The 26484-nt window shown below is 40.9% G+C and overlaps 1 protein-coding gene across 5 annotated transcripts in view; it reads left to right on the top strand.

Moving 5' to 3' along the window:
* dlg2 (discs, large homolog 2 (Drosophila)) overlaps window positions 1-26484 on the top strand; it is a 268496-nt gene that overhangs the window by 79223 nt on the left and 162789 nt on the right. For all 5 annotated transcript variants that reach the window (XM_038708585.1, XM_038708584.1, XM_038708583.1 and 2 more), the window contains exons 3-4: window positions 212-354; window positions 10190-10255. In XM_038708585.1, coding sequence (XP_038564513.1) covers window positions 212-354; window positions 10190-10255 — 209 coding nt within the window. The remainder of the gene's footprint in view (window positions 1-211; window positions 355-10189; window positions 10256-26484) is intronic.

Below are 26484 nucleotides of genomic sequence, written 5' to 3'. Positions count from 1 at the left end.
TGTATAGAACCTAACCTTAAGCCGAGATATTGATATTGAACTGTAAGAATCTCAGATCCATTATTTGATGGAATATGTTTTGTATATTGTATGTATCGTACAACTGTTTCAGCATTGATTTAGGTTAACTTGGTAGAAATGTGAAAGTTAACTGTGTTGTCTGTGAAGAAGTTACCAGCACCTGAGTCATGTAATATCTATATTTCCACAGATATCCAGGAGTTCTATGAAGTGACGCTACTAAACACACAGAAGAGCTGTGAGCAAAAGCTGGAGGAGGTCAACCACATGGCGGACAAGTGGGAGAAGAGTGTTTCTATACAAAATGCTGAGTTTGCCTGTCCAGTGGAGGAGGTGAGTCTCTGACAGTGGATCAGCCACTCACAACTTCCGATATATCTGGACCGAAGAAATACTTCTGTATGACTAAGTTGTCCACTGAAGCCATTTAAGTGCATAAGTAAAGCAGGCTGAGGTGGAGAAATTTATTTCAGACAGTAGCGGCAGTAACAGCAGCAAAGCATGAATCAGCCCAAAAGCTGAATATTCAATTCAATTCAATTTTATTTATATAGCGCCAAATCACAACAACAGTTATTTGTTTTCAGAGCGCTTTTCATAAAAGAGCAGGTCTAGACCGTACTCTATGATGTTATTTACAGAAGCCCAACAATTCCCACCAAGAGCAAGCACTAGGCGACAGAGGCAAGGAAAAACTTCCTTTTTCTCGACCTGTGCCTCCTCTACGACTCTGCTTCCTGGTCTCAACTCTGGGTTGTCATGGATTTGGTCCACTAATAAACTTGTCCAGATTTCTAGAAATGAGAGCTGCTCCTTCCAAAGTGGGATTAATGCCGTCTCTCCGAATCAGACCCGGTCTTCCCCAGAAAGTCTGCCAATGATCTACAAAGCCCACATCGTTTGCTGGACACCACCTCGACAACGACAACCAGCGGCGGAATGACGACATGCTGCTATACATGTCATCACTGGTCAGATTTGGCAGGGGTCCAGAGAAAACTAAAGTGTCTGACATTGTTTGAATATAATAATAATAATAATAATGAAATAAAATGGATTTCCAATTAATAGCGCCACCTAAAGGCCGATTGACGCAAGATTTCACAAAGCCCCTTGGGAGGGTGTGCCAGATAAGTTCCCCGAGTTTGGCGTAGATTGCCATTGCAAAGATGTTACAGGACATCCTGTTTTTAGCGTTTGCGCTAAAATTAGTTGGCCTGTAATTTGGATGTTTTTTGGCGGATCAAAATTCCCTCTACAAACTTTCTTCGGCTCGGCCCAGAGATGGTCTGTGCCAAGTTTCGTGGCGATCGGACTTGCGGCTTTGGAGGGGTTAATTAAAATAGGTTTTCCATTTTTCGCGATTTAGCGAAATGAAAACATCATCGCACAGAGGCGTATCCTATACTGTCGGAATCAGTAGCATCCCCCAAACACGTAGTAATAAGGTTTATAAATGTGCAATTTAGTGGCGCGTAGTTATAAGGACAAATTGGTTGAAAATCCCATTTTCTGACGGTATTTGAGCTTCCATTATAGCGACACCTTTTGGCCGAATTGCACCAAAATTTGGTATCAATCTGAGTTGTGGTTGTGGAGATACAAAATACATGTAAGTCAATGTGATTTTTTTGGAATAGCGCCAACTAGGGGCTAATTGCAACATTTTTTGTCGGATCAAAATTTCCTCTACAAACTTCATCATCAACATCAACATAATAAAAGCATGTGACAACAGGTGTATAATGTCTTTATACAATAAGTTACAAACTGGAGGTGCAGATTTTGAAAGAAGTGGGCATTTAGGAGGCAGGGTGGGTCTAATGAAAGACACTCAGTGTTTCCCACAGGATTTTAAGAGACTATGCTGGGTGGACCTTGGAACTTCTTGGGGTGTCCAGGGGCATGCCCTCCCGGAAGAAAATTTTGTACATTTTAAAGTTAAATGCATTTACTTGGTGCAAAATTAAAAAGCCAACTATGACGAACTTTGCGCTCTTGTAAACAATGTTGTACTCTAGGGAACTATTTGATTGTAAACCCATTGTATAGCTACAGTATAAATGGTGATGAAACAGCAACAAAAGTCAACAATTTTATTTAATATTTTAATTTTTAATATATTTCCCTAACATTTTATTGTTGGTTTTTTTAAAAACTTTTAATGAACACATGTAATATGTTATAAACTTTCTGTGAATATAATCCAATTGATCTTGTTATTTCCATACTGTATAGACACCTTATTTTGAAAACCGGACTTTGTCACATGTGTATCCTCGTGCTAAAAGTCCGACCCAATTTGATAAATTATGTTGTATGTGGTTCTCGTATCGTGTAACATGCAGACTTCAGAGCCTCTCATACTGCAACACTTGTCTTTGTAAAGAAAGACTTTATTATGTTATGAGAGTTAAATATTTTCAATTCATTTTGAAACTACGGCGGAGCAAATTAGACTATGGTGGGCCGACATGGTCTTGTTAATTAATGGGAAACACAGGACACCATTTAGTTGCATTATGGGAGATGTAGTATTCTATGTTTTTGGGGCTTCACCCATAGTAGAGACTAAAAGTCACTATATCCTGGCCTCTGACCATTCCTTTTTTTGAATTGGTCCTAAAGCCTTGCCTTAAGTTTGATGTTGTTTGTTTATTGGACATTAGTACTTGCAGGTTCTTAAACCATCTCGGTACAGGTCCCTTCTTTTAATGTCAACCTCACAATGTCCAAAATAAAACTGCCCCGTGTCATTTCATTCAGAAATATTAAGGACATTAATTTAAACACTCTCTCTACTGAAACTGACTGCCTCCCCAGTATAAACTGTTTTTCCAACACTGATGATCTGGTTTTTCATTACAACGATGGCCTACAAAACATTTTAAATTCTCTGGCTCCTTTAAAAACCCAGACTGTTTCATTCACCCATTCTGCCCCATGGTTTACATCAGAACTATGCCAGCTCAAGGTAAAAGGTACGGCCTGGAACGCCTTTACAAGAAAAGTGGACTCGTGCACCAAGAAATGTATAAAAAACCACATTCTCCACTTCAAGGATGCTCTTTCTACAGCATACATACTTATATTTTAAAGTTTCTCGCTTCCCTCTGTTGCTGAAATGGGTTAGGGTTATTATTAGACATTCGAAAATCAACTACTTGTCAGCTTGACCCTCTTCAACCGTCTTAGTAAAAACCTGCTTACCGTCTCTCTCTTCCCAAATAACTACCATTATACATTCTTCTCTCACCTCTGGTATTGTTCCCTCGTCACTAAAATCAGCTGCAATAACTCCTATACTTAAGAATCCTGGTGCAGATCCCAACAATTTCAACAACTTCTGTCTTATTTCAGTTGCATCTCAGGTCCATTCACACATGTCTAACAATAACCTCTATGAACAATTCCAATCTGGTTTCCGTCCCTGCCATAGAACAGAAACAGTAAAAATCACCAATGATCTTCTCATGACAGCTGATTCCGGACTACTAACTATTCTCATCCTCCTTGATCTGAGTGCAGCCTTTGACACCATCTCTCATAACATCCTCCTTGAGAGATTAGTCTCTATTGGTTTCACTGACACTCCCTTGGACTGGTGTAAATCATATATCTCTGGCCGCACAACTCAAACATTTCAAATCAGAGCTATCCCCCTGTCACTACCGGTGTCCCCCAGGGCTCTGCCTTGGGGCCCCTTCTGTTCATCCTCTATCTGCTTCCTCTTGGCCATATCTTTCGTAAATTTAACATTCATTTCCACTGTCATGCAGATGACATCCAGCTCTACCTGTCCACCAAACCTACCACATCTCTCGGAAATCAAATCCTGGTTCTCTTGCAACTTCCTCAAACTTAACAGTGACAAAACCCGAGGTTCTCCTCATTGGCACCAAATCCACTTTGACTAAATCTGACAGTTTTTCAATTTTTCTATTCAGTTTTATTTATATAGCACCAAATCACAACAACAGTTATCTCACAGTGCTTTTCATAAGAGAGGAGGTCTAGACCGTACTCTATGATGCTATTTACAGAAGCCCAACAGTTCCCACCAAGAGCAAGCACTAGGCGAATGAGGCAAGGAAAAACTTCCTTTTTCTCTTACCATTGACAACTCCACAGTTTCCCTCTCCCCTCAGGTCAAGAGTCTGGGTGTGATCCTCGACAGCACACTTTCATTTCAAGCTCAAATTAATAATATCACTCGGTCTACATACTTCCATTTACTCGCCTCCGACCGTCTCTCTCACCCACTAGTACAGCCATTCTCGTTCACATACTGCTCACATCCCGCATTGATTCTCTTCTCGTTGGTCTTCCTCTCAAATCCATACAGAAACTTCAACTGGTTCAGAACTCTTCTGCCCGTATCATCACCAGAACCCCTTCTATTAATCATATTACTCCTGTCCTTCAGCAGCTTCATTGGCTCCCAGCTAAATACCGCATTGATTTCAACACTCTGCTCCTGACCTTCAAGGCCATTCATAACCTCGCTCCTCGGTACCTCACTGACCTCCTTCATATTAATACACCCACCCGTACTCTTAGGTCATCTTCTTCTATTCACCTCACTGTACCACCTTTTAGTTGAGAAGCAATAATTGGTTCCCCTTAAGGCTGAACCTTCTTCAAACCATTCTCATCTGGTCAACAAAGAAAACACATGACATAAACAAAAATTCTCCCTAAAATTTTGCTATGTTGAGACTATACCAAGATACCATGACATAATGCAATATAAAAAGAAACTTTTCTATTGTTACAAATAGTACTTTGAACAAAAGTACAACAAAATATATCAATAAGAGTCAGTTTTTTACAATGTCTGATTTGTAATAAATTGTAGAGTACTAATAAACATTAAAGTGTATTGTGGGGGCCAGTAAAACAGAAACTATAAAAAATAAAATTATATATATATATAAAAACAATCCCCCTCTCACCCCTTGCGGGGTGGTATGTGTCATCCTCAAGCTTGGGTCCTCTACCAGAGGCCTGGGAGTTTGAGTGTTCTGCACAGTATCTTAGCTGTTCCTAGGACTGCACTCTTCTGAACAGAGACCTCTGATGTTTTACCTGGAATCTGCTGTAGCCACTCTCCCAGTTCGGGGGTCACAGCCCCCAGTGCTCTGGTTACCACTGGTCCCACTGTTGCTCTTACTCTCCACATCTTTTCTAGCTCCTCTTTCAGCTCTTGGTATTTAAGTAATTATATATATAAGTTTCTCGTGTTCCTTCTTCTTGATGTTGCTGTCGCTTGGGAATGCCACATCTATCACTGTAGCCTTCTTCTGCTGTTTGTCGATCAACACGATGTCTGGTTGGTTAGCCATCACCAGTTTGTCAGTCTGGATCTTGAAGTCCCACAGGATCTTAGCTCGGTCATTCTCAACTACCTTAGGAGGTGTCTTCCATTTTGACCTTGGGACTTCCAGCCCATACTCATGGCAGATGTTCCTGTACACTATGCCAGCTACCTGGTTATGGTGTCCCATGGATGCACTTCCTGCCTGCATCTTACACCCTGTACTGTCTCAGGGGTGGTAGACCCCAGCCTCTATTGATTTTGCCTGTTCTTGTGCCGCCATGATTAGTGCTTCTGTGCTGTCCTTTAGTCCAGCCTTTTCCAGCCACTGGTAGGATTTCTTGATATCAGTCACTTCTTCTATTTGTCTGTGGTACATGCCGTGCAGCGGCTTGTCTCTCCATGTAGGTTCTTCATCTTCCTTGTCCTCACCCTCGGGTTTCTGCTGCCTGAGGTATTCACTAAGCCCTTCATCTTTAGGGGGCCATCCTCTAGATGTACTCCTGGATCTTTGCCGTTTCATCCTAGACAGTGGTCTTTGACACTCACTAGCCCTCGGCCTCCCTCGCTACGCTTGGTGTACAGTCTCAGGGTGCTGGAATTGGGGTGAAACCCTCCATGCATTGTGAGGAGCTTTCTTGTCTTGATGTCAGTGGTCTCTATCTCCTCCTTTGGCCAGTTTATTATACCAGCGGGGTATGTGATGACTGGCAGGGCGTATGTGTTGATGGATCGGATCTTGTTTTTCCCATTCAGCTAACTTTTCAGGACCTGCCTTACTCTCTGTAGGTATTTGGCTGTGGCGGACTTCCTTGCTGCCTCTTTATGGTTTCCGTTAGCCTGCGGAACCCCAAGGTATTTGTAGCTGTCCTGAACATCTACAATGTGGCCTTCTGGTAGTTCAACCCCTCGGTTCTGATAATTTTCCCTCTTTGGGATCCCATGCGACCACACTTGTCCAGTCCGAACGACATTCCAATGTCGTTGCTGTAGATCCTGGTAGTGTGGATCAGTGAGTCGATGTCTCGCTCATTTCTGACATACAGCTTGATTTCATCCATGTAGAGGAGGTGACTGATGGTTGTTCCACTTCGGAACCAGTATCCATAGCCAGCCTTTGTGATGAGTTGGCTGAGGGGGTTCAGGCCTATGCAGAACAGCAGCGGGGATAGTGCATCGCCTTGGTATATGCCGCACTTGATGGTGACTTGTGCAACTGGCTTTGAGTTGGCTTCCAGACTTCTTCCACAGCCCCTTTGAGTTCTTGATGAAGGCTATTAGTGTCCTGTTGATATTGTACATTTCCAAGCATTCCAGTATTCATGTATGTGGCATTGAGTTGTAGGCTTTCTTGTAGTCAATCCAGGCGGTAAACAGACTGGTTTGCCTGGTCTTGCAGTCTCGAGTAACTGCTCTATCAACCAGTAGCTGGTGCTTGGCCTCCCCTGGTATTACTGCCCATTCCCTTCTGGGCCCTGTCCATGTATTGAGCCATGTGCCTACTCATCTTAGCCGCTATGATGCCTGAGAGGAGCTTCCATGTTGTGCAGAGGCAGGGTATTGGCCGGTAGTTGGATGGGATTGTTCCCTTCTGGGGATCCTTCATGATCAGGACTGTCCGTCCTTGGGTTAAGCATTCTGGGTGGGTCCCATCCATCAGCAGTTGGTTCATTTGTGCTGCCAGTACTGTTCAGTCTCAGCCCTGGGTGGATCTTATCTTGTGTTATTACCCTGCCACTGAGAGTACACTTTGGATGTTTCGGTGGAGAACATCCGGTTTGTTCTCCTGACTTCTGCTTCTCCCTTGTATCTCTTTAGGCGGGTAGCCAGAGCAGTAAGTCTTGTTTGGCAGTCTCCAGAACCTCAGGTATCGACAGCTTGTTGTATTTCTTAGGTAGCCACTTCCTTGGGGCTAGTAGGGAAAGTATGTAGTGCTGCATTCACATCTCTTGAGGAGATCACACAGACACTGTACAGCCCCCCTTCCTTGGGGCTAGTAGGGAAAGTATGTACTGCTGCATTCACATCTTCTAGCAGAATTTCAGAGGGTACTTACTCAGAGGGTACTTACTCACTTAGCCTTGGCAGTCTTGGTTGTTGAGGGTCAAGCTTGGTTATGATCTTCAATCATAGGTCAGTCGCCCTTATGTTCAGTGATTCTGTGCTGTAAGGGCTTGTTGCATCAGATCCATATTTTCCGCTCTAGTCCATGAATGTCTTCCAGTAACCCATTTTTCATCAGGTTGCCCTAGTTCCGTAGCACCTGACGCAGACCTTGTTGACCCGGGTGACGTCCGATCCGGTATGGCTCTTGTATTTGCGGTTTCACTCATGCCTGAGGTTATCAACTACATTTGAACATCAAAAATCCAAAACATCAAAAAGTGAGTGTAAGCACAGCGTAGACTCATGATTAACAGTACAGGTCCAGTCACCTACATGAGTAGATGAATGTATTTACAGTTGGAAACAAAGGTGCTATTTGCAGGAAGTAGCTAAATTAATTATTAAGCTGATGTATGTGAACATGCTTCTAATTAGTGGGTGCTGAGTGGCTGATGGCCATGATGGACTGAAAATGCATTAAAGATTAATCACTATAGCTTTGGCTCCAAGAAGCTAGAGCTGTTATGTTTACCCTTCAGACAATACAAAATGTACACAATTTATGAACAAGCTGCAAAATGTGCCATATAGTTTTAAAGGAAAGATCAGCCCTACCACAATGCAGCACCATTGTACTCCAACCTCATCTTTCTGAGTCATTATTGGCAAGTCAGGCTTTAGTGTCAGTTCCTCATAATTAAAAAAAAATATTAACATAGCAAAAATAATATGCAAGAACAATGAGATGTGGATGAATGATGGTTCTCAGACACCCCATGCATTCCCCACTCTATTGCAATATTGCATTTTGTGTTATGTACAGTGTCTGTTTGATCTCCTCAAGAGATAGCCTCTTCAAAATCTGTGTGAAAGCATTCTCAATAGGGAAGTGTCACAGTGTGTAGAATATATTTCTACTAGCTTTGCCTGTGTGTTTTCTACTGATATTACTGAACGGTATGTAACTTCTTACAGACCTGTTTGAATATGCCAATACAGTGGAACAGCAATAGACAGAGAAACATCTTTACATAGAAGCATGTCAGTTGAGGTTTGCCCATAAACTTGAATTAGACTATAGTAATTCCTGGTATGATGCAGCTTTAGTTTTTGCTTGTTGGTTGAACGAGCCCCTTAGCCAGTGTGAAAGTATAGACCTCATATGTCTGTGTACACCACACAAGTTACTAATAGCATATTTGACTTGGAATTGGACCAACCAGTTTGGTAATCCACTAGTAATCCTATTTACTTTGCAGTCCAACTTTGCATCATACCATTTTTCTGTGGCAGCAAGTAATCAGTTATAATGGACATGAACATACATTTCACAACAGATCATGAACACAATTTATGAAGAAGCCCCTCGAATGACATGAGCTGCTGAAACACTTTGCTGAGGTCATCCAGTAGTACCGGGATAGGGATAAGTGAAGGGGATTAGTTAGAACAGTCCTCAGAGGCTGATGACCTCATGTTGTCATGGGTCATCAGTACCCTGCTGTTACATCCCCTGTTCTGTTACCACAATCAGCCCTCTGAAGATTAGGCAAATGTCCTGTCAAATAATGGAGATAGCAGATGGTCCCATCCAACTGAATTGACAGGGTCAGATAAGTCATTTAAATATATTAAAAACTAAATACATTTTGTAAGCAGTTTGTAGGGATATAGATAAAACCAAAAGCACTGAAGTAACTAACAGTTTAGTTCATTAAGGCAAAATTAAATTAATATTTCCAGGACTTTAGGGACAATAACTGTGAGCAGGAACTTATAAGTAATTAGTTTTAACCCTTTCTGTTACGAATGACACTTCCGGCATAAGCTTTGTATAAGATGTTGATTTAGGAATTATGTATAGTTATACACTCTAACAAAGACACTGTAAGACCATGCTGGAAACAAAAATAATAAAGATCACAGTTAGATAATTAATATAATCAGTGGCAGTTAAAGTCAGTTTCTAAACACATGCTATGTTACAGTGACAATTTCTGCTGCTTGTCCTCAGAAGCTTGAGTAGTGTTAAAGTTGTATAAAACAGCGGGTGATCTTAAGTTAGGGAATTGTTTATTTAATTCATCTGTTAAAAAAGCATACTTAGTTGCTTTATTAAACATGCCATATGATTTTGTAATGTCTGCTCAGTCTAAGCACAGTTGTACTTTAAGTTTAAAAACACTACAGTATGTTATGCACTGTCAACATGTCCATCATAGCAAGGCATTTAGTCTTCTGGTCTGTCCTGAAGTCAAATTTGTAATAGTTCATTTGGCAGATTTTTTCTTCTTGTGCCATACACAAGAGGTTTCCTGCACTTCAGCAGTACTGCAGAGAGGCTCTGCATGATCTGGAGTGCATTTGTTTGTTTGTGGAGATTATTACGCCTCCTAATGGCCTCTTGGGGGCAGATACGCTACACTAGTCATGAATAAATGAGTGGGGGCACCCCTGTGGCTTTGGGTTTGAGGCTCCAACCATAAACAGTAATGTTCCTGTTCAAAATCCTACTTCTCTTCAAGTCATATTAAATGTATTTACCATATGCACAGTCAGGACTTTTGTCAGTATGTATATTTGTATTATAGAGTGATTTTTTTGCAGTTTAGGAATTCCAGTGCTCACTGTCACAAATCAAAATTCAGTGTTCCTCAATACAAATACAGTGCACCAACTATCAGTGTGTTACCCTTGGTGTGACTATGTAGAGTTACTTATGCAACTGGTTGTTGTTCTCTGCAGAGGGAGCAGAGCAGCTTAGAACCCTGTGGGCTGGAGCAGAGAGAGAGCGGTGCCAAGACCTCTGAGGTGAGTTATCTCTGAAAGCTATATATTCTTTCTGTGTGTATGTAAATGTCTTGCATTAAGTTTGAGGGACCTTTTTATTTATATGGGACTATGCATCTCACCAAGGCACCCAATGTGTTTTTGTTAACAAGCATTGATTTTGGTCCATTTCATTCTGTGATGAAGAATGAAAGATGAACAGCTGACTCCATAGAGTGTCTTTGACTACAACCGAGTGCTTAACAAGACATTATTAGGCAACCAAAATGTTACATTTTACTTTCATGAACTGAAAACACACCGTTAGTGCTTAGATGGAAAACACAGACAGCACCTAAAAACATGTTAAAAGCTAGTTAAATGTACACAGTGTAACGGATACGATTTGCCTTCGTCCTGATTGACACATCCCTGTGGTAGCAACTTGTCAATCACAAGGTAGCTATGCCCTAAAGCACACCTTGAAGACTTCAAAACTAGTGACTGAGACCATAGACTCATCATCAAAGTCGCCCCCTGCTGGCCGTTAGAAAGAATGCAGGTTTAAGGCACTTCTGCATTGGCTTCACTTTTCATACCCGGAACACTGCAATGTAACACAGTCCAACACATCTTTTCCGAGCAATGCAACACAGTTCCTCAAGAAGCATTTTGTAGTTTCATAATTCCAACAACAATGAGCTCACAAAAGTATATGGAAGTAGTTTTTTCTTATGTTTCGTCATCCTGAAATCCGAGTTGCCATGTCAGAAAATGACTTGTGATCAGGGAGAATGTGTTGGGATTAGGTACAGGCCAACTTCAAGGTCAAAGAGTATAGAAGGCGTTTAGGTAATTCTGTCCCCTAGGCTGCACTCTCAGCACTGTTGTTCACATAGATAGACAAGTCCAAATTTGTCACACTTACTCAGCCCTAACAAGAAGGTTAAAGCATTCCCTCTCTCTAATGCAATAATTCGAAGCTGCCTGAGCCGCATCACCTGAAAGATTAGCCCTGTTGCTCAGGCAGGGGGAGTCTGAGCTAGTGAATGTGTTCAGTAAGAACGACAGGAGATTGGGAGTGTATGGGCGCTGCTTCGTCCACAAATGAAAGCAATAATCAAGGTCAAATTCGGCAACACACCTTTTCACCAGGATGGCTCCAGAAAACAGGTACCAGGATGGTTTAGGTAGGGGAATGTGCTGTAGTTCAGTAGCTTATAGTCTCAAGAGGGGGAAGGTTTGATCATCGGCATGTTGTAAGTTTACCTGGGAGCTACAGACATTTCAAAAATGCATTAAATGCAGCTGAGACTCTGACTTGCTGTAGGACAGACATTAGTACCATCAAACTGTCTCAGGTGAAGCTAAACAAAATCTTACAATTGCCATTTAAGTCCTAATGGGAAAGTACAAATTGGCTTTAAATGGCAGATTTTAATAAATGACTAGTAAAATGGTATTCCTTGCTGTTTTGAGATATTTTAATTGAAAATCATTTGGTTTTGTTATTAAGGTGTGTTTTTTTCCACACAACAAGGCAGAAACAAATGAGGAGATTAACCCTGTTCAGATGAATATGTTGCTGTTTAATTAAATGCCCGTCACACCCACACGGCCTTTTCAAGTGCTCATACTCAGTACTCATATTAAATTTTGGTGTAGTTGTGTTAGAAATAACCTGAGATAAACAAACTCTGTGGGTAAATAAGAATGATAAAGATGTAAGTTGTTGTGTAATAGGAGTGACAAAACTGATCAAATAAAGCCAGTGTTTGTTGGCATTTTTGTATATGTCAACTGATACTGTATCTCACTGTATCACTTATAACATATCATACCATTGAGTTGGTAGGATGGCTGTCAATATTATTTTGTCCTTTGGTTATAGGTGCAATGTGTAAAATTTGGCCAGAATTTTTATATAATGAACTAACATAATCAGAATGTGAAGAAGTAACAGTTCTGACATTATGTCAAAACATAACATGTATATGTATTTAGCTGCAGAACATATATTGAAGTGAGCATGCTCAGTAGATGGGCCGATGATGGTGGTGTCATGCGCAAACTTCAAGATGTGTGCGGGCTGAGTGGAGGGTGGTGGAGATGGCTTCCTCAAACTGGTGAGGGTGGGCTGCCTGGGATGTTGTTTATGTACTGCAGAAGCAGTTTCTCAAAGCACTTCATCAGAACTGTGGAGAATACCACAGTCGTTCGTACTCTGCAGACCTTTTAGGTACAGGAACAAGTGTGCCGCATGTGGAAACTAACGTGGTAGCCTACCGAGTGACATCTGCACTGTTCACTGTCGCTCCATGCTTGTAAAATGTCCATGTCTCATAATGTAGTACCTGATAACATCTCTCTCTGTGTTTTTCTGCAAAATGCTAAAATGGGTCGCCAAATATACTTTGTTATATGTTAATGTACCTGGGCGGCTCACCAAAGTAATGTAAAATGCGGAAAACAAAGTATTTAAAGTTAGGGCAAACTGTAGGCCTATATTTTGTAAATGTTACACCATAAATATATTTTAATGTTGTCACAAGCCGGCTCTTAGCCCGTGACAAAAAGAAGGGGAGACACAACAGGTTTGCATGCCAATTATGTGTTTATTGTAGAAGTTAAGAAATTACAAATAATCACCAAGAAGATGTGGTATGACTATCAGTTGTCAGCAGTGAATGGATGTCTGTGTGTTGTCAGGAGAAACCAAAAAGAAAGACACAGAACAAACCCAGTAAGATGCCGGCCTAGGAGGAGAGAAAGTCCTGGTTAAATAAGCTATTAAGGTAGAGCTAGGCAGTTAAGTCAAGTCAGATTTATTTAAAGTTTAAAATCACCAGCTGCGTGGTCCCAGTACACTTTACAGAAAACAGAGACACATAAAAGTGGCAGAGTTGGATAAAAAGCTGAGAACACATGACAAGATATACACATTAAAAAACAATAAAATACATAATTATAAAACAACAAGAAAAAGATAAACGTTAAATTTTATAAAAACTCATAAAATACCCTACGCACTTCCATACTCACACTTTTACACTATTTTGAGGGCAAAAGTGCGTTCACACTGAGAAGTGCGGCAATATGCAGTGCACTGTGAGTACCCGGATGGTGCACTCATAACGGCTTCAGTGTGGAGTGGTGGACACTTCTCACCCTCAACGACTGCGATTTTAGCTACTTAGTGGAAGTTTCATACACTGTTTCATCTCTAAATCCACTTCTGAGAAGTTTTGAGGCGAGAAATCAAATGAATAAAATATTATAATCAAAAAAATATTGACAGTTTCACAAAAAGTGATGGCGGATCAAAAATGTGCTTGAACGTTTTCGGAGTTGAGAAGCTCCGCAAGTGGTGGTGGGGGACGCTTGCGTCAAGGAGCTTGCGTAGCTGGTCAGCTGTCCGCTCACAGAGCCTTCTGCTCCCGCAGTCACAGACCGCTGCAGACTCCAGCAACAACAGCAAAAGAAAACACAGCTTTAAGATAGTCCGTACCGCTGTTATTCTGTCATTACATTTTGAGTAATTTAAATTAAATGAAGAGACATCTGGCTCATGATGTACAGAAAATAAAAAATAGATAAACAGAAATAGTATGAAAAGGGGTCTGTCGTTACGTTATTATTAATTATTATTATTATCATATCAGACATTACATTGTTAGTGTACAGTTGGTTACAATACTTGCTTTCTATTGCTTTCATTTTATATAATTCTAAGAAAATTACTTGTAAGTTTGAACTTGGCAATAAACCGGATTCTGAGTATTTATTTTGGGTGATAAAGCCTGGCTGTTACTTTGGAACTCTGAAGGCGGCCTCTGTGCTGGGGGGATTGCAATAATTTCCGGTTAGTGCACAACAGCAGTGTTTGATTTGAGACAACACTACCCTGTCAAAATTAACGCACTAAGCAAATAAGTACATAGTGTACACAGTGTACTGCATTATAGTATACTCAAGGAAGTACACGAAATGAGACACAGCAATAGTCTGTCCACAGTAATTCAGTGTTGTGCAGCTACTCACCTGAAGTCAAACAGAATGGAACCACAGAGGGGACTGTTTAACCATTTACATTATGACATGTATCAGTATCTTACAAGTGTTATCATTACCTCCAAGCTTTAACAGACCCAAATACACAGCAGCAGGGAAACATGGTCATCTATCTTCTAGTATTTTGAGAATAAATGGCAAACAGAGGTGTAGTCAGAAGACATGAGATGGTGTGGGCAGTGGCGAATGGGAAAGTGTAGCTGGCTGTCCAGCAGAACGCAAACATAAGGCAGGGAAGCAGGCGGTGAGCCTGAAGTACAAGAAACAAAAGTTAGTCCCAAGGAAAACATATACTGCAGGTTGATGACATGATGAGAGGCAGGTGAGCGGACTGGGAGGGATGATGAGCTGATTGAGCCCAGGTGTGTAGATGCAGCTGAGCTTAACCATAGTAAAAGCAAAATCAAGTAAAAAGGACAACTGAACAAATAAGCAAAATCTGAACAAGTCAGCAAAATCAAACAGGCAAAATGCTCTTATTCTGAAATGCACCATGTAGACATGTAACGTTAGCCTGCAGAGAGCGGAACGGAACAGGCTCACAGAGAGCTGTTATCCGTAGTTGAAGCACACAAAATGACAACATGTCAACAACCTATGGAAGCTAAATGATCCGCTGGACAAAACTGCGGCACAGCTGCTGCTTGTGTCGGTTTAGCTGGCACCATTAACACGTTTTCCTCTAATTTCATTTGTTGCTGGAAAATGTACACGCCCTGTGCCCGCTCTGATTGGTGAGTAGGACCGTAACAGGAGGCACATGGCGCATGTGATTGGTGAGCAGATCTGTCACTCAAGGACAACATCAGAATGAATTTGTAGCTGAATGACTGTTTAAAATGGGTCAGATGCGCTGTGTAATTAACCTACATTTCAATCGCCATCTTCACAATTAGCTAATCGCGTTCTTTCAAATCGCAGTTTTGATTTCAAACGATTAATCGTTCAGCCCTAGACCACACTAACAAGCAGTGATATATATATATATATATATATATATATTTATTGTGTGAAAGTTGTGGAAATAAGAGACAAGCAGCTTCTCTGCTGTCTGACTACACTTCTGAGTGTGGATCCAGTGATTATAGAATCACCTATGGCTCAAATGTCCAGCTTGTGGTGTCACCCAGTGGAGTAGGGCTGAACGATTAATTGCATTTGTGATATTAACGCGATATGTTACAATGAGATTTTCTAATCGCAAAGGCTGTAGTCACGACATGCGGGAGTAAAGCAGTCTTCAGAGAGAAAGCATCAACTTGGCACATTACACTGCACCGTGACTTGTTGTACAAAGGCCTCAGGCTTGACAGAAGCTGACACTGCACGGGTTTAGTGTCAAAAAGGGAATATAATTAGAACCCACCAAATGTAAATTGTTGGTGGTGGCGAGTGAAATCGTCGAGTCATCCGCCACTTTGACGGACAGGGACAATGCACAACAGAAAGACATGTGTAGTAGGGTTTGTGAATTGTTGTGATCGGCGCACGCGCCTGCATCACACACACACAGCCAACAGTCAGCTCAGGGAACGTCTGTAAAACGGCATTTTAAAACCAAACTGGTCAGTTCATAAGAGGTCCAGTCTGTTACAACCAGAGCACTGCTTACCAGCAGCATCGGGCAGCTGCGGGGTAAGGTGGGGGGACTCCGGTGTTGTCGAAGTCTGGGGGATCAGGAACCAGTCAGTATCTGGTGTGACCACCATTTGCCTCACGCAGTGCATCACATCTCCTTCGCAGAGAGTTGATCCGGTTGTTGTGGCCTGTGGAATGTTGGTACACTCCTTTTCAATGGCTGTGCAAACTTGCTGTCAGGTCAAGTTGCAGTTGCTTTGTTATGTTGCGGCAATGTTGTGAAGACATTGGGCGGCTGTGGCTCAGGAGGTAGAGCGGGTTGGCCGTTAATCGGAAGGTCGGCGGTTCAATCCCTGGCTCTCCCTGGTTGCGTGTCGAAGTGTCCTTGGGCAAGATACTGAACCCCGATTTGCCCCTGGCGGCTGTTCCGCGGCTGTTCCGCCAGTGTATGAATGAGTGTGACTGTTAATTTCCGTTTGAGCACTTAGGCTCAGTGTGTGACTGGTGAATGCAGATGTAGTGTAAAAGCGCTTTGAGTGGTCGAAAAGACTAGAAAGGCGCTATACACTGAATTATGTTTAATTGGTTACCATGTTTTCTTCAGTTGCTGAGGTTAACATGCTTGTTAGCTTGATTTGCCTGCAAATGTTTAAGGTTTGCGTTTCAACTCTGACTCAGAGCAATGGTTTGAAATGTGTTGGGTGTTGTTGAGAAAGTTGGATAAGAATGAAGCCGGAGTCAAAACAATGAACAGGAGCCCAACAGGATGGGCTCCAAACACCGGCTAAACACTGGCTTTTGCTTTGCTAGCATCGTCTCTTCAAAGTTCATGCTGTGTTAGAATAAAATGGACCGTAACATGACATGAAGGCTTTTATCCTTAGCTCGCAGTGGTTTGATATTAGCTTCCTTAGTATATGTTATGATAAACTGATTTATAAGACAGCTTGGTTTAATTTCTTGTTGTGATGCATTCTTTAGAAAATCAGTAAACTTTTGATATTTGCACACCTATGAAGTAGTCTCAGTTTTTTATTACACTTACATATCAGTTCACCAAGTTCGTTGTGAAGTTTAAATAAAGTATGGTGTTGTGAGTTAGAGACCTCAGGCAATATTGGCGTTTCAGTAAAATCAACCATCTGCTAAAATGTTGTCCAGCTTAAATGTGATGGAAGTTGCTTGTATTACCATTGTTTTTACCTCCTTGAAGAAGGTTATGTTTTTGGTGCCGTTTGTTGGTCAGCATGATTATGGAAAAACTACTGGCCCGATTTTCATAAAACTTATTTTTATTTTAAAAAAATTAATGCCAATTTAGCATTGGCTTTACATTGTGAAACAGAGTCATATCACAGGGTAAATACATACAGATACACAAATTATTTTAGAATTTAGTTGCGAGATAGGTCCGTTGTAACACAAACAGTAAAATGAACTGAATTCGTCATGCATACTGTGCCGCGACAAAACCTACAACAAAACAGCCACCTCAAACATAACTGGAGAATAAAATGCAGCTGGTATCTGAGAAAGACAACTATTTTTTGATATACTATGCTTTTCATGGAAGACTGAACTGTGCGGAAAAATGGAAAAACAGTAAACAAAACAATATTAGGCTAAATATTTTTATGTTTAGGCTATTTCTTTTCAGGTCGCATCGCATCTCATATCAACTGTGGCGAAGATGATTGTAGAAGTGAGCACTACATTACAGAGCACAAACACTCAAAATTCTCCAATTTCTGGCTTATGTATTCAATTCAATTTTATTTATATAGCGCCAAAATAACAACAGTTATCTCACAGCGCTTTTCATAAAAGAGCAGCTCTAGACCATACTCTGTGATGTTATTTACAGAAGGCCAACAGTTCACACCAAGAGAGAGAGGGGAGGGAGGCAGCCTACACAATATACACACAGAGGTACAGACAGTAAAGGTGATGTTGCTATAGACTGAATGAAAAATGGTACAGGAAGTGATAGGAGGAGAGAGGAGAGGGACGAGAAAGCACAAGACTACCGGAAAGGGGAGAAGTTGAGTTAGTAACATGCAATAATGGGATGAGGTTGCATACAGAGGGAGAGAAAGTAGAGGAGAGAGGAGCTCAGTGCATCATGGGAAATCCCCCGGCAGTCTAGGCCTATAGCAGCATAACTAAGGGATGGTTCAGGACTCACCTGAGCCAGCCCTAACTATAAGCTTTATCAAAGAGGAAAGTCATAAGCCTACTCTTAAATGTGGAGATGGTGTCTGCCTCCTGAACCCAAACTGGAACCTGGTTCCACAGGAGAGGAGCTTGATAGCTGAACGCTCTGGCTCCTAGTCTACTTTTGGAGACTCTAGGAACCACAAGTAACCCTGCATTCTGGGAGCGCAGTGCTCTGGTGGGGTAGTAAGGTACTATGAGCTCTTTAAGATAAGATGGTGCCTGACCATTAAGAGCTTTGTAGGTAAGAAGAATGATTTTAAATTCTATTCTGGATTTCACTGGAAGCCAATGCAGAGAAGCTAAGACAGCAGAAATAATCTTTTTAAATATCTTTTCCTGGTTCCTGTCAGAACACGTGCTGCAGCATTCTGGATCAGCTGAAGAGTCTTAATGGACTTTTTCGAGCATCCTGATAATAAGGAATTGCAGTAATCCAGCCTAGAAGTAACAAATGCATGGACTAGTTTTTCTGCATCATTTTTAGACAGGATGTTCCTGATTTTCGCAATATTACGTAGGTGAAAAAAGGCGGTCCTTGAAATTTGGTTAATGTGAGACTTAAACAACATGTCCTGATCAAAGATAACTCCAAGATTCCTCACAGTGGTGCTGGAGGCCAGGACGATGCCATCAAGGGAAACCACATCTTTAGATAATGCGTCACAGAGGTGCTTAGGCCCCAGAACAATAACTTCAGTTTGATCTGAGTTTAACATTAGAAAATTACAGGTCATCCAGGTTTTAACATCCTGAAGGCACATTTGAAGTTTAGCTAACTGATGAGTTTCATCTGGCTTGATTGATAGATATAACTGAGTATCATCTGCATAACAATGAAAGTTTATTTTGTCTGATGCAATAAGGAGGTCGTAATTTTCACCAGTGCTGTCTCTGTGCTATGATGAGCTCTAAATCCTGACTGAAAATCCTCAAATAAACTATTGCTCTGTAGAAAGTCACACAGCTGTTTAGCAACTGCTTTCTCCAGGATCTTAGAGAGAAATGGAAGGTTAGATATAGGTCTATAGTTGGCTAAAAAATCCGGATCAAGTTTGGGCTTTTTCAGAAGAGGTTTAATTACAGCTACTTTAAAGTACTGTGGTACATAGCCTGTTGATAAAGATAGATTGATCATATCTAGTATAGAAGTGCTGAGGGTAAGGGTAAAACATCTCTAAGCAACCTAATAGGGATGGGGTCTAAGAGGCAGGTTGATGGTTTAGATGAAGAAATTATTGAAGTTAGTTGGTAAAGGTTGAGGGAGACAAAACAGTCTAAACATATATCTGGTTCTACAGCTGTTTTATGTATGTCAGCATAAAATAAGTATTTTGTTTTGGGCAGATCAGAAGCAGCTGGTTACCTGAGCGATCTAAGAAAATACCTGAATATTTTTATCAAAGCCAGGGTGCGACCTCCTCTCCCTCGCCCTGTACGCTCCAGCGCCCACTTCCTCTCCGGCGGTAGACCTACTATGGGTTGTGTTGCCAGTGGGACCAGCGCACTGGATGGTCAGTGGTCATTCCCTCTGGCTGGATGAAGTCCAATGCTGATAATCCATGTGTTACTGCAGCTGGAGGCTCTCTGCAGCACCGCACGACTTCCTAAATTCTTCCATCTCACAAAGAAAATAAAGGTCAGGTTCAAACTGAACGTTGAGCCAATATTAGCCTCCGGTACTGCAGCTATATAATATTGTCCTGTTTTTCAAACTAAAAACCCAGTTATGTTGATGTTCAACCTCATCTTAATTACATTTAATCAGGCACCGCCATCGCCCAAGTGTATCTGCTGCAGGTGTAACACACAAAAAGGACTTAAATATCAAAATTAATATTTTTCTGTTTTGGTTTTAAAATGGAAAAACAAAAGAAAAAGGACTTGGTTTTTTTATTTTTCTGATTTGGTTTTGAAATAATAAATAATAATCAAAGAACGAACCACACATGGATTATTATGTTTTTGTGTATGTGTGTAATTAGGACAATATCTTTCTTTTTACTCTGTCCTGCCCAGCAGCCTGGTGTACAGTATGAGGAGCTGTGCCAGAAAGATTTTGCTTTAACAAGGGAGTTTTAATTAAGTCCTTTCTCGTCTTTATTATTTATTTAATTATGTACTTGTACATATTTGCCACCAGGCTGGACAGGAATGCGGAAATGTAGGTGGGGGGCACAAACATCACACAAACTGACACCACAGAGACAGGAAAGCACGTGCAAGAGAATGGGGGTGGGGGGTGAGAGGTTGTGGGGTGACAAGAGGAAACAACAGAGGAAATATACCAATTGCCGAAAGCGAAGACACCTGCAAAAGAACGGGAGGGGGCGGACAACAGGAGACAACCAGCTGAACAGCAGACATAAAAAAACAACTGAGGGAGAATAAAAAGGAGAAACGCTCAAACAACATAAATACACAACACAAATAAACAACACAGCGCAGCAGTGAGAGCCCGGAATAATAACAATTAGTTTGAATAAATATACAACATTTTTTGAAAGTGGTCCAGTATTACTATTATCATTAATGGAGTCTGGTGGTTTTGATGAGAGTGAAATAGAGACTAGAAAAACAAAACAAAAAGGATCTTACTCTTTAAAAAAGGTCTCTCTCTGGGATCCTTTTCATAATGTTATCAGACACTGTAATAACTGTAATAAAACAAGCACTTTAGTGGACATACTTTGACGGGGCCAATTGCCCACTGGGATTATGATGCAGCCTTGTTTCACTTCTGTTGACTGCAGTGCGCTCGCTCCATACTGGACCAATTTCAACAAATTTCCCAATTAGTCACATAGACACAAAAACATGGTAAAATGAGGTTGACAGTGGGTTCAAATCCAGGTTGAAAGATACCAAAGTTACCCTTTAAGCTTAATGGTATTTATTTTTGGCACCAAATATTGGTGGCTGTTGGTTTAAATCCAAATCCCACCATCCTACATCCTAAAAATGCAATACTAGTCAAACCTCACACTCAAAACACAAACACACACACACACACACACACACAGTAAAAACTCTGTCACAAAGTCAGTGGAATCCAGTGCTGCCATGCTCTGCGGATGAAATTAAAGCCAGTGTGTTATTAAGTTCCAGCAGTCTGCCCCAGCAGCTAATAGCCAGGGAGACAGAGAATCTAATTCATTCCACCGAGCTGACGGCTCTCGTCCTTCACTCCCTTCCCTCGCTCTCTCTATAACGCTGCTTAGTCGCTCAGCCCTAAGAGAGGAGAGAGAGAGAGAGAGACACACACAGAGGAGGAGAAGATGAACTCAAAGCAAGAGGCAGAGGATGAATGAGAGGGAGAGAAGCTAAGGAATGATTTCAGGTTGTTGGAGGAGGAGAGGCCAGCTTCTAAGCGTTTTTAGTGTGTGTGTTAGTGTGTGTGTTCTGGTTGATGACGCACGCTTTGCTCTGAGATGGCGTTCGGAATCCTGATTGCCTTCAGCATTGTGGAGGAGGCATCCCAGTCCTCACCAGGGGCCCACATGCAGTAACGTTTGTCCGCCCTGGCTTCTCTCCTGTGTGAGCGTATGTGCGTGTGTTCTCTTGCTTTTCTCCTCCCCCTTTCTTCTTCTTCAGCAATTCTTACCTTTTTAAAAAAAAATCTTTTCTCCTCACTTCTTCACACTGGCATCTTTTTCTCCATCTTCCCGCTTTTTTCCCTCTAGTGGTGATATTAGTAGTGATGAATTTGAACATAGGTTGAGAGCTCCTTTTTCGTCTGGCCAGCATGGACTGTCTGTGCATTGTCACCACAAAGGTAAGAGACACAGCATGAATGAATGATTCACTGGACCAGAGAGGGGATGTGAAGGAGACAAGGACTGAGACCGAGAGAGAACGAGCACTGTGGGAGAATGAGACATGCTGTGAAGCAGGAGGAAAGAAGCTCTGTTTGTGTGGTGGTTATTTCTGAATGTTTGGATGTGCACGCATATTTTTGTCTCCCCTCACTGTCCTGATAGTTTTCCATCACCTCATCACATGCATGAAATGCAGAGTTAACTAAATGATTGTTCACTGACTATAGGATGCTTTCAGCGGATATATTTACTCTGGGTTATTATCTCCTGAGAGCAAGTTGTCATGGTTAGTCAGCCAGCTCGTGTTTGTGTGTGAGAGAATGATTCAGTTTTTCCCTCTAACTACAGTTTGTGTCAGTCAGCAAACTAGAGAGAGTCCAGCTGCCTGTCTGTTGACATATGACAGCGGGAGTTGGGTTGAACTTTTTGTCAGCCAGCTCGTGGCTCTGCTGCAGCCCTCTGCTCAGACAGCACACCGGCGCTTCTCAAAGCTGTGTGTCCACTTAGCTAAGGCGTGATAACAAAATGTTATCATTCTAAAAAGTTTCATATGTTTCGATATTGATAATTATCACGATAAGTATCAAATAGTTATTTCTTTTGAGTTTAAAGGCAGATTTTTGCTCCTGAGTGAAAGTTGAAACCAGATGGCTAGTTGTGGTTTTAAACTCTTCTTCTTTATGGTCAGAACAAACATTTGATGCCAAACAGTGGATCACTTCACAAATCTGATGTAGAACATTCAAAACAATTTATAATAAAATCTTTGTCAACAAATATGCAAGAGTAAAATTAAGTAAAACCTTTATTCAGGCCTTTTTCCTCAACAAAATAAACATTTTAATAAAAAAGATGTCCTAATTTTGTATGATTCAAGTGAATAAAATCAAACATTTGTTGAATATTTATTGAACATTTGTTATATTGTTATTGAAAAAAATATTGCGATAATGATTGTTATTATTTTATTTTCCATCCCTAGTTGCAAGCAAAATTTTATTGTGTTACTACAACACACAAATCCTTATGCAAGCTGCAGATTTTGCTGCAGTTTTTCATTTGAGAAAATGTTTACTCGGCCACTATGTATGTATGTTGTATGTATGCTTGTGGTTGTGGTGTTAGTAGGTTTTTTATGCAATATGTATGTCATGATTCGAGTAACTGCACCAGCAAGCAAACAGCATGGGGCATTCATTGTTGAGGTGAGGTACAGAAGTACAGAGAGGGCAGTGATGTTTATTGAACTTTTCTAAACAGCTCAAAATTGTATTTTGTCCAATACATTTATGACTAAATACATTTATGATCAAATACCTGTACTAACTAATGTCTTTCCCATCAGCCTCAGCTGTACTTTGTGTTTAGATAATGTTAACGTTGTCATTGTTAGCATGTTAGCATGCTGACAGAAGCATTTAGCTCACAGAGTCACTAGCATGCCTGTAGACCCTCAATTTTGTTTACTGTTGAATAAGCAATAATAATTGAAAGTTTCATTTTTTATGATGTTTGCATGCATGTAGCAATAGTGAACAATATTGAACAGATTACTCCTTCAGAAGCCTTCTGGCTTCTTGCATGGACCATTCTAAGTGAAACTGACAAAGCTGTCTTTGACATTTTCGCTGAAAATCTTTTTTCTAATTAAGTACTCCACATCCAGTTAGAGAGTTAGGCCAGGTCCAGGATGGAAACATTAAAAAAGGACACATACAGTACATCTCTCCTTTCCTTGCATATTGTAATGGTGCTATCAGAGTTTAGGTGGGGCGAGAGTAGGGATGTCCCCGAGGACATAGTTGAATCAGAATTGTCAAGGATTACATATAGTCGACTGATAGTTGAATCTGTGTGTGTGTGTGTGTGGACGGAGGGTTACACACGGTAGCTATGCTTTAATCTGGAGACGCTGCAGTCTCTATTCATAAGTCAGTGTAACTTACACTGTAAATTTCCTGCTAAACTGAGGCATATTGTTGACCCTTTTCTCTCTGCTCGCCTGCTATTCTCCGGTCTTGAGCATGTCTGCCAACTCACCGTTCCTTGCAGGTCTATTCTAAGTACTGTTTAAAAATGATATAATATTCTTGTGTGGTTCATCAGTGGCGGTAGATGATTCGAATGTCCCGTAAAGTTCACACACAGATCCAAACAATGCTGCAAAACACTGCTGCTGCTAGTGCGCTCTCTCTCTCCCTCTTCTACCACATGAGCACACTGACTCTACCTTAAGGGCTAGGGTTACAATTTTGGATTTTTTCATGCACTTAAAAAGTTTATTAGAAGCTTCTTTCTCTTCAAGTGTTTATTTACAGCATTAAATGTTAATATTTACATTATAACAGGCTGTATATTAACTTATTGGGAGAAAACTGGTAGTTCTATGTAAAATCAGATGTTGAGCACCCCCGTAAAGCCAAAATAGTATAATCCACGCATCATAACAGCACTGCGAAGTCGAATCAGGCTCCACCTATAAAATCATATCTTTGACTATTGGTGGTCAGCCCTAGGGAGGATTAAGTGCAAAAGCGACAGTGTTTTGTTACTAACATGGCAGCGTTACAGTGTGAAAACAGGCAATACATGTTTTCACACTGTATACAAGAGTAATACAAGAGTAGCTTAGCACATACACTGCCCCTGTTTGTTCCCCAGCGGTGCTCTGAGTTTAGTTTAACGATAGTGGATTTAACAGGATGTTTATAAGAGTTAGGGAATTTTAGGAGTGGGAGTGTCCTTGGAAGGCAACAGGCCCAGTGCATTCTGGTTGTTAATTATGCATTTTTACTTTCTGAGCAAAAGGGAATACCTCAGCCCTTATTCTGTTTTCTCTGGTCATGGAGCACTAATTTCAAAAATATTTGATCTTTCTATTGCAAAGACAGTTTTATGAAATACCATTTTCCAGCTGTGAAATAACCCTTTAAATATATTTTGTTGATGTAGGTAAAAAAAATATAATTCATGGGTACTGACAAACGTTTGGAAACTTTTTTTTTACACCCAGTGTAGTATGAAGAGTTGACATTGAAAAGGTCTTCCCCACTGTGTGTATGTCATCCTTTGCTAGATGGCATGTCTTCAGTTAGCCACAATGCTAGCCAAGTACTAACACCTTCTTACATCTTAGAGAGGTTATTTTACCTAAAGCTGAAACTATGTAATCAGTCAATAAATCTAACAGACATCAGTTAATCATTTGAGTTATTTAAGATGCAAAACAAATGTCACTAGTTGCACATTCTCAAATATGAGCTTTGATATAATGTTATGTAATTAACTAAATTAAATGGTATGAAATTAATTTATCTGGACCCTGTTTTTCTGTTTTTCACAAAGTGAGAATAAACCATGCTTCTTTTCCTGTAAAAACAACTTTGCATACTTTAATGTAGAGCACTGGGGTTGAATACATATAGGCAATGGCTGCCAGCTTGAGGTGGCCAACACCTGCACGCACAAACAGATTGAAAGGCACTGCATTTCATTTTAATGGCCCACAGTTGCTGTTACATCTAACTTGGTAGCTAAAATGTAATACATAATATGCATAACAAAATACAGCATTTGAAGCTGAGGTTTTGAATGGTTGTAATCAACATACCACTTATATAGCAGTCTGGTGTAGCTAGTGCCCTTGAAAAAAATCACAAGAACAGTTAATCAAGAAAGTATCCAGGCAATAATTAAAGTAAAGCAAAAGTTTTTCTGCCAAACAGCTGCTATAATCAAATCAATCGTTAAATATCGAGGAAGTGACTGTATAATGTGAAAGTTGTCTCTTGTAGTGTTGAATCCACAGAGAATTATCTGCTAGCCTCTACAGTCCCATGCTACTGAGTGTATTTCAGGTCACTGTTTTGGTTTAATGGCTGGCAGCTTTACTGTTTTGGTTCAGTGTCACTGCTCTCTTATAGTGTTGTTACCAGACGCAACTGTGTTCAGCTAAGGGGCTAAAGACTATCCCAGCATGTTGAAAAGGCAGAATACATGTTACCACAGGGCTAACTCGTGAGAGTTTCTCACAAAGACCAAAACTGATGGTGTATTCTGTAGATAAAGCTTAAATAAAAGCCTGCGAGAACTGGATACAGCGTTGAAGGTGGGGCTCTGCTCATTCTTGTGTAAGCTGCAAAGTGGCGCATGAAGCCAAAAAAGTTTGACTTCCGGTAATTAATCTAAATGCCGCAAAATGGGTGCCATTTAATAAAACAGAACGTGTCACACTCTCTGTGTGCACTGCAGTTTGCTCATTATCCACGCCCACACCGGGCTCTCACATGTGCCTCTAAAAATAGGCCTACGTGCAATCAGAAAAATTATTCATAAGCAGTGTGCCAGTAATTTTTAAGACAACAACCTACCGTAATCCCCTTCCCCCGCTAATCGTTCAAAACATAGTTGGACTCTGTGACAGAGACGGAGAGACACGGAGATATCATCAGCAGCTGAAGCGGTAAGACAGAAGAAAACTGGGTGAGGATAGTTTGGGTTTAGCTAGCTGACCATTTAACGTTTGCAGTATCGGTGCCTTTTGTTGTTCAACATGTTCAACTTTTCACAAAGCCGATGTACTTGTCTGTC

Source organism: Micropterus salmoides, unplaced genomic scaffold, assembly GCF_014851395.1.
Source record: "Micropterus salmoides isolate LMB-PRFRI ecotype aquatic unplaced genomic scaffold, ASM1485139v1 Ms_hic_scaffold_9, whole genome shotgun sequence".
Taxonomy (NCBI): Eukaryota; Metazoa; Chordata; class Actinopteri; order Centrarchiformes; family Centrarchidae; genus Micropterus; species Micropterus salmoides.
Note: the sequence above shows the minus strand (reverse complement) of the source record. Positions and strands in the feature narration are given on the sequence as shown.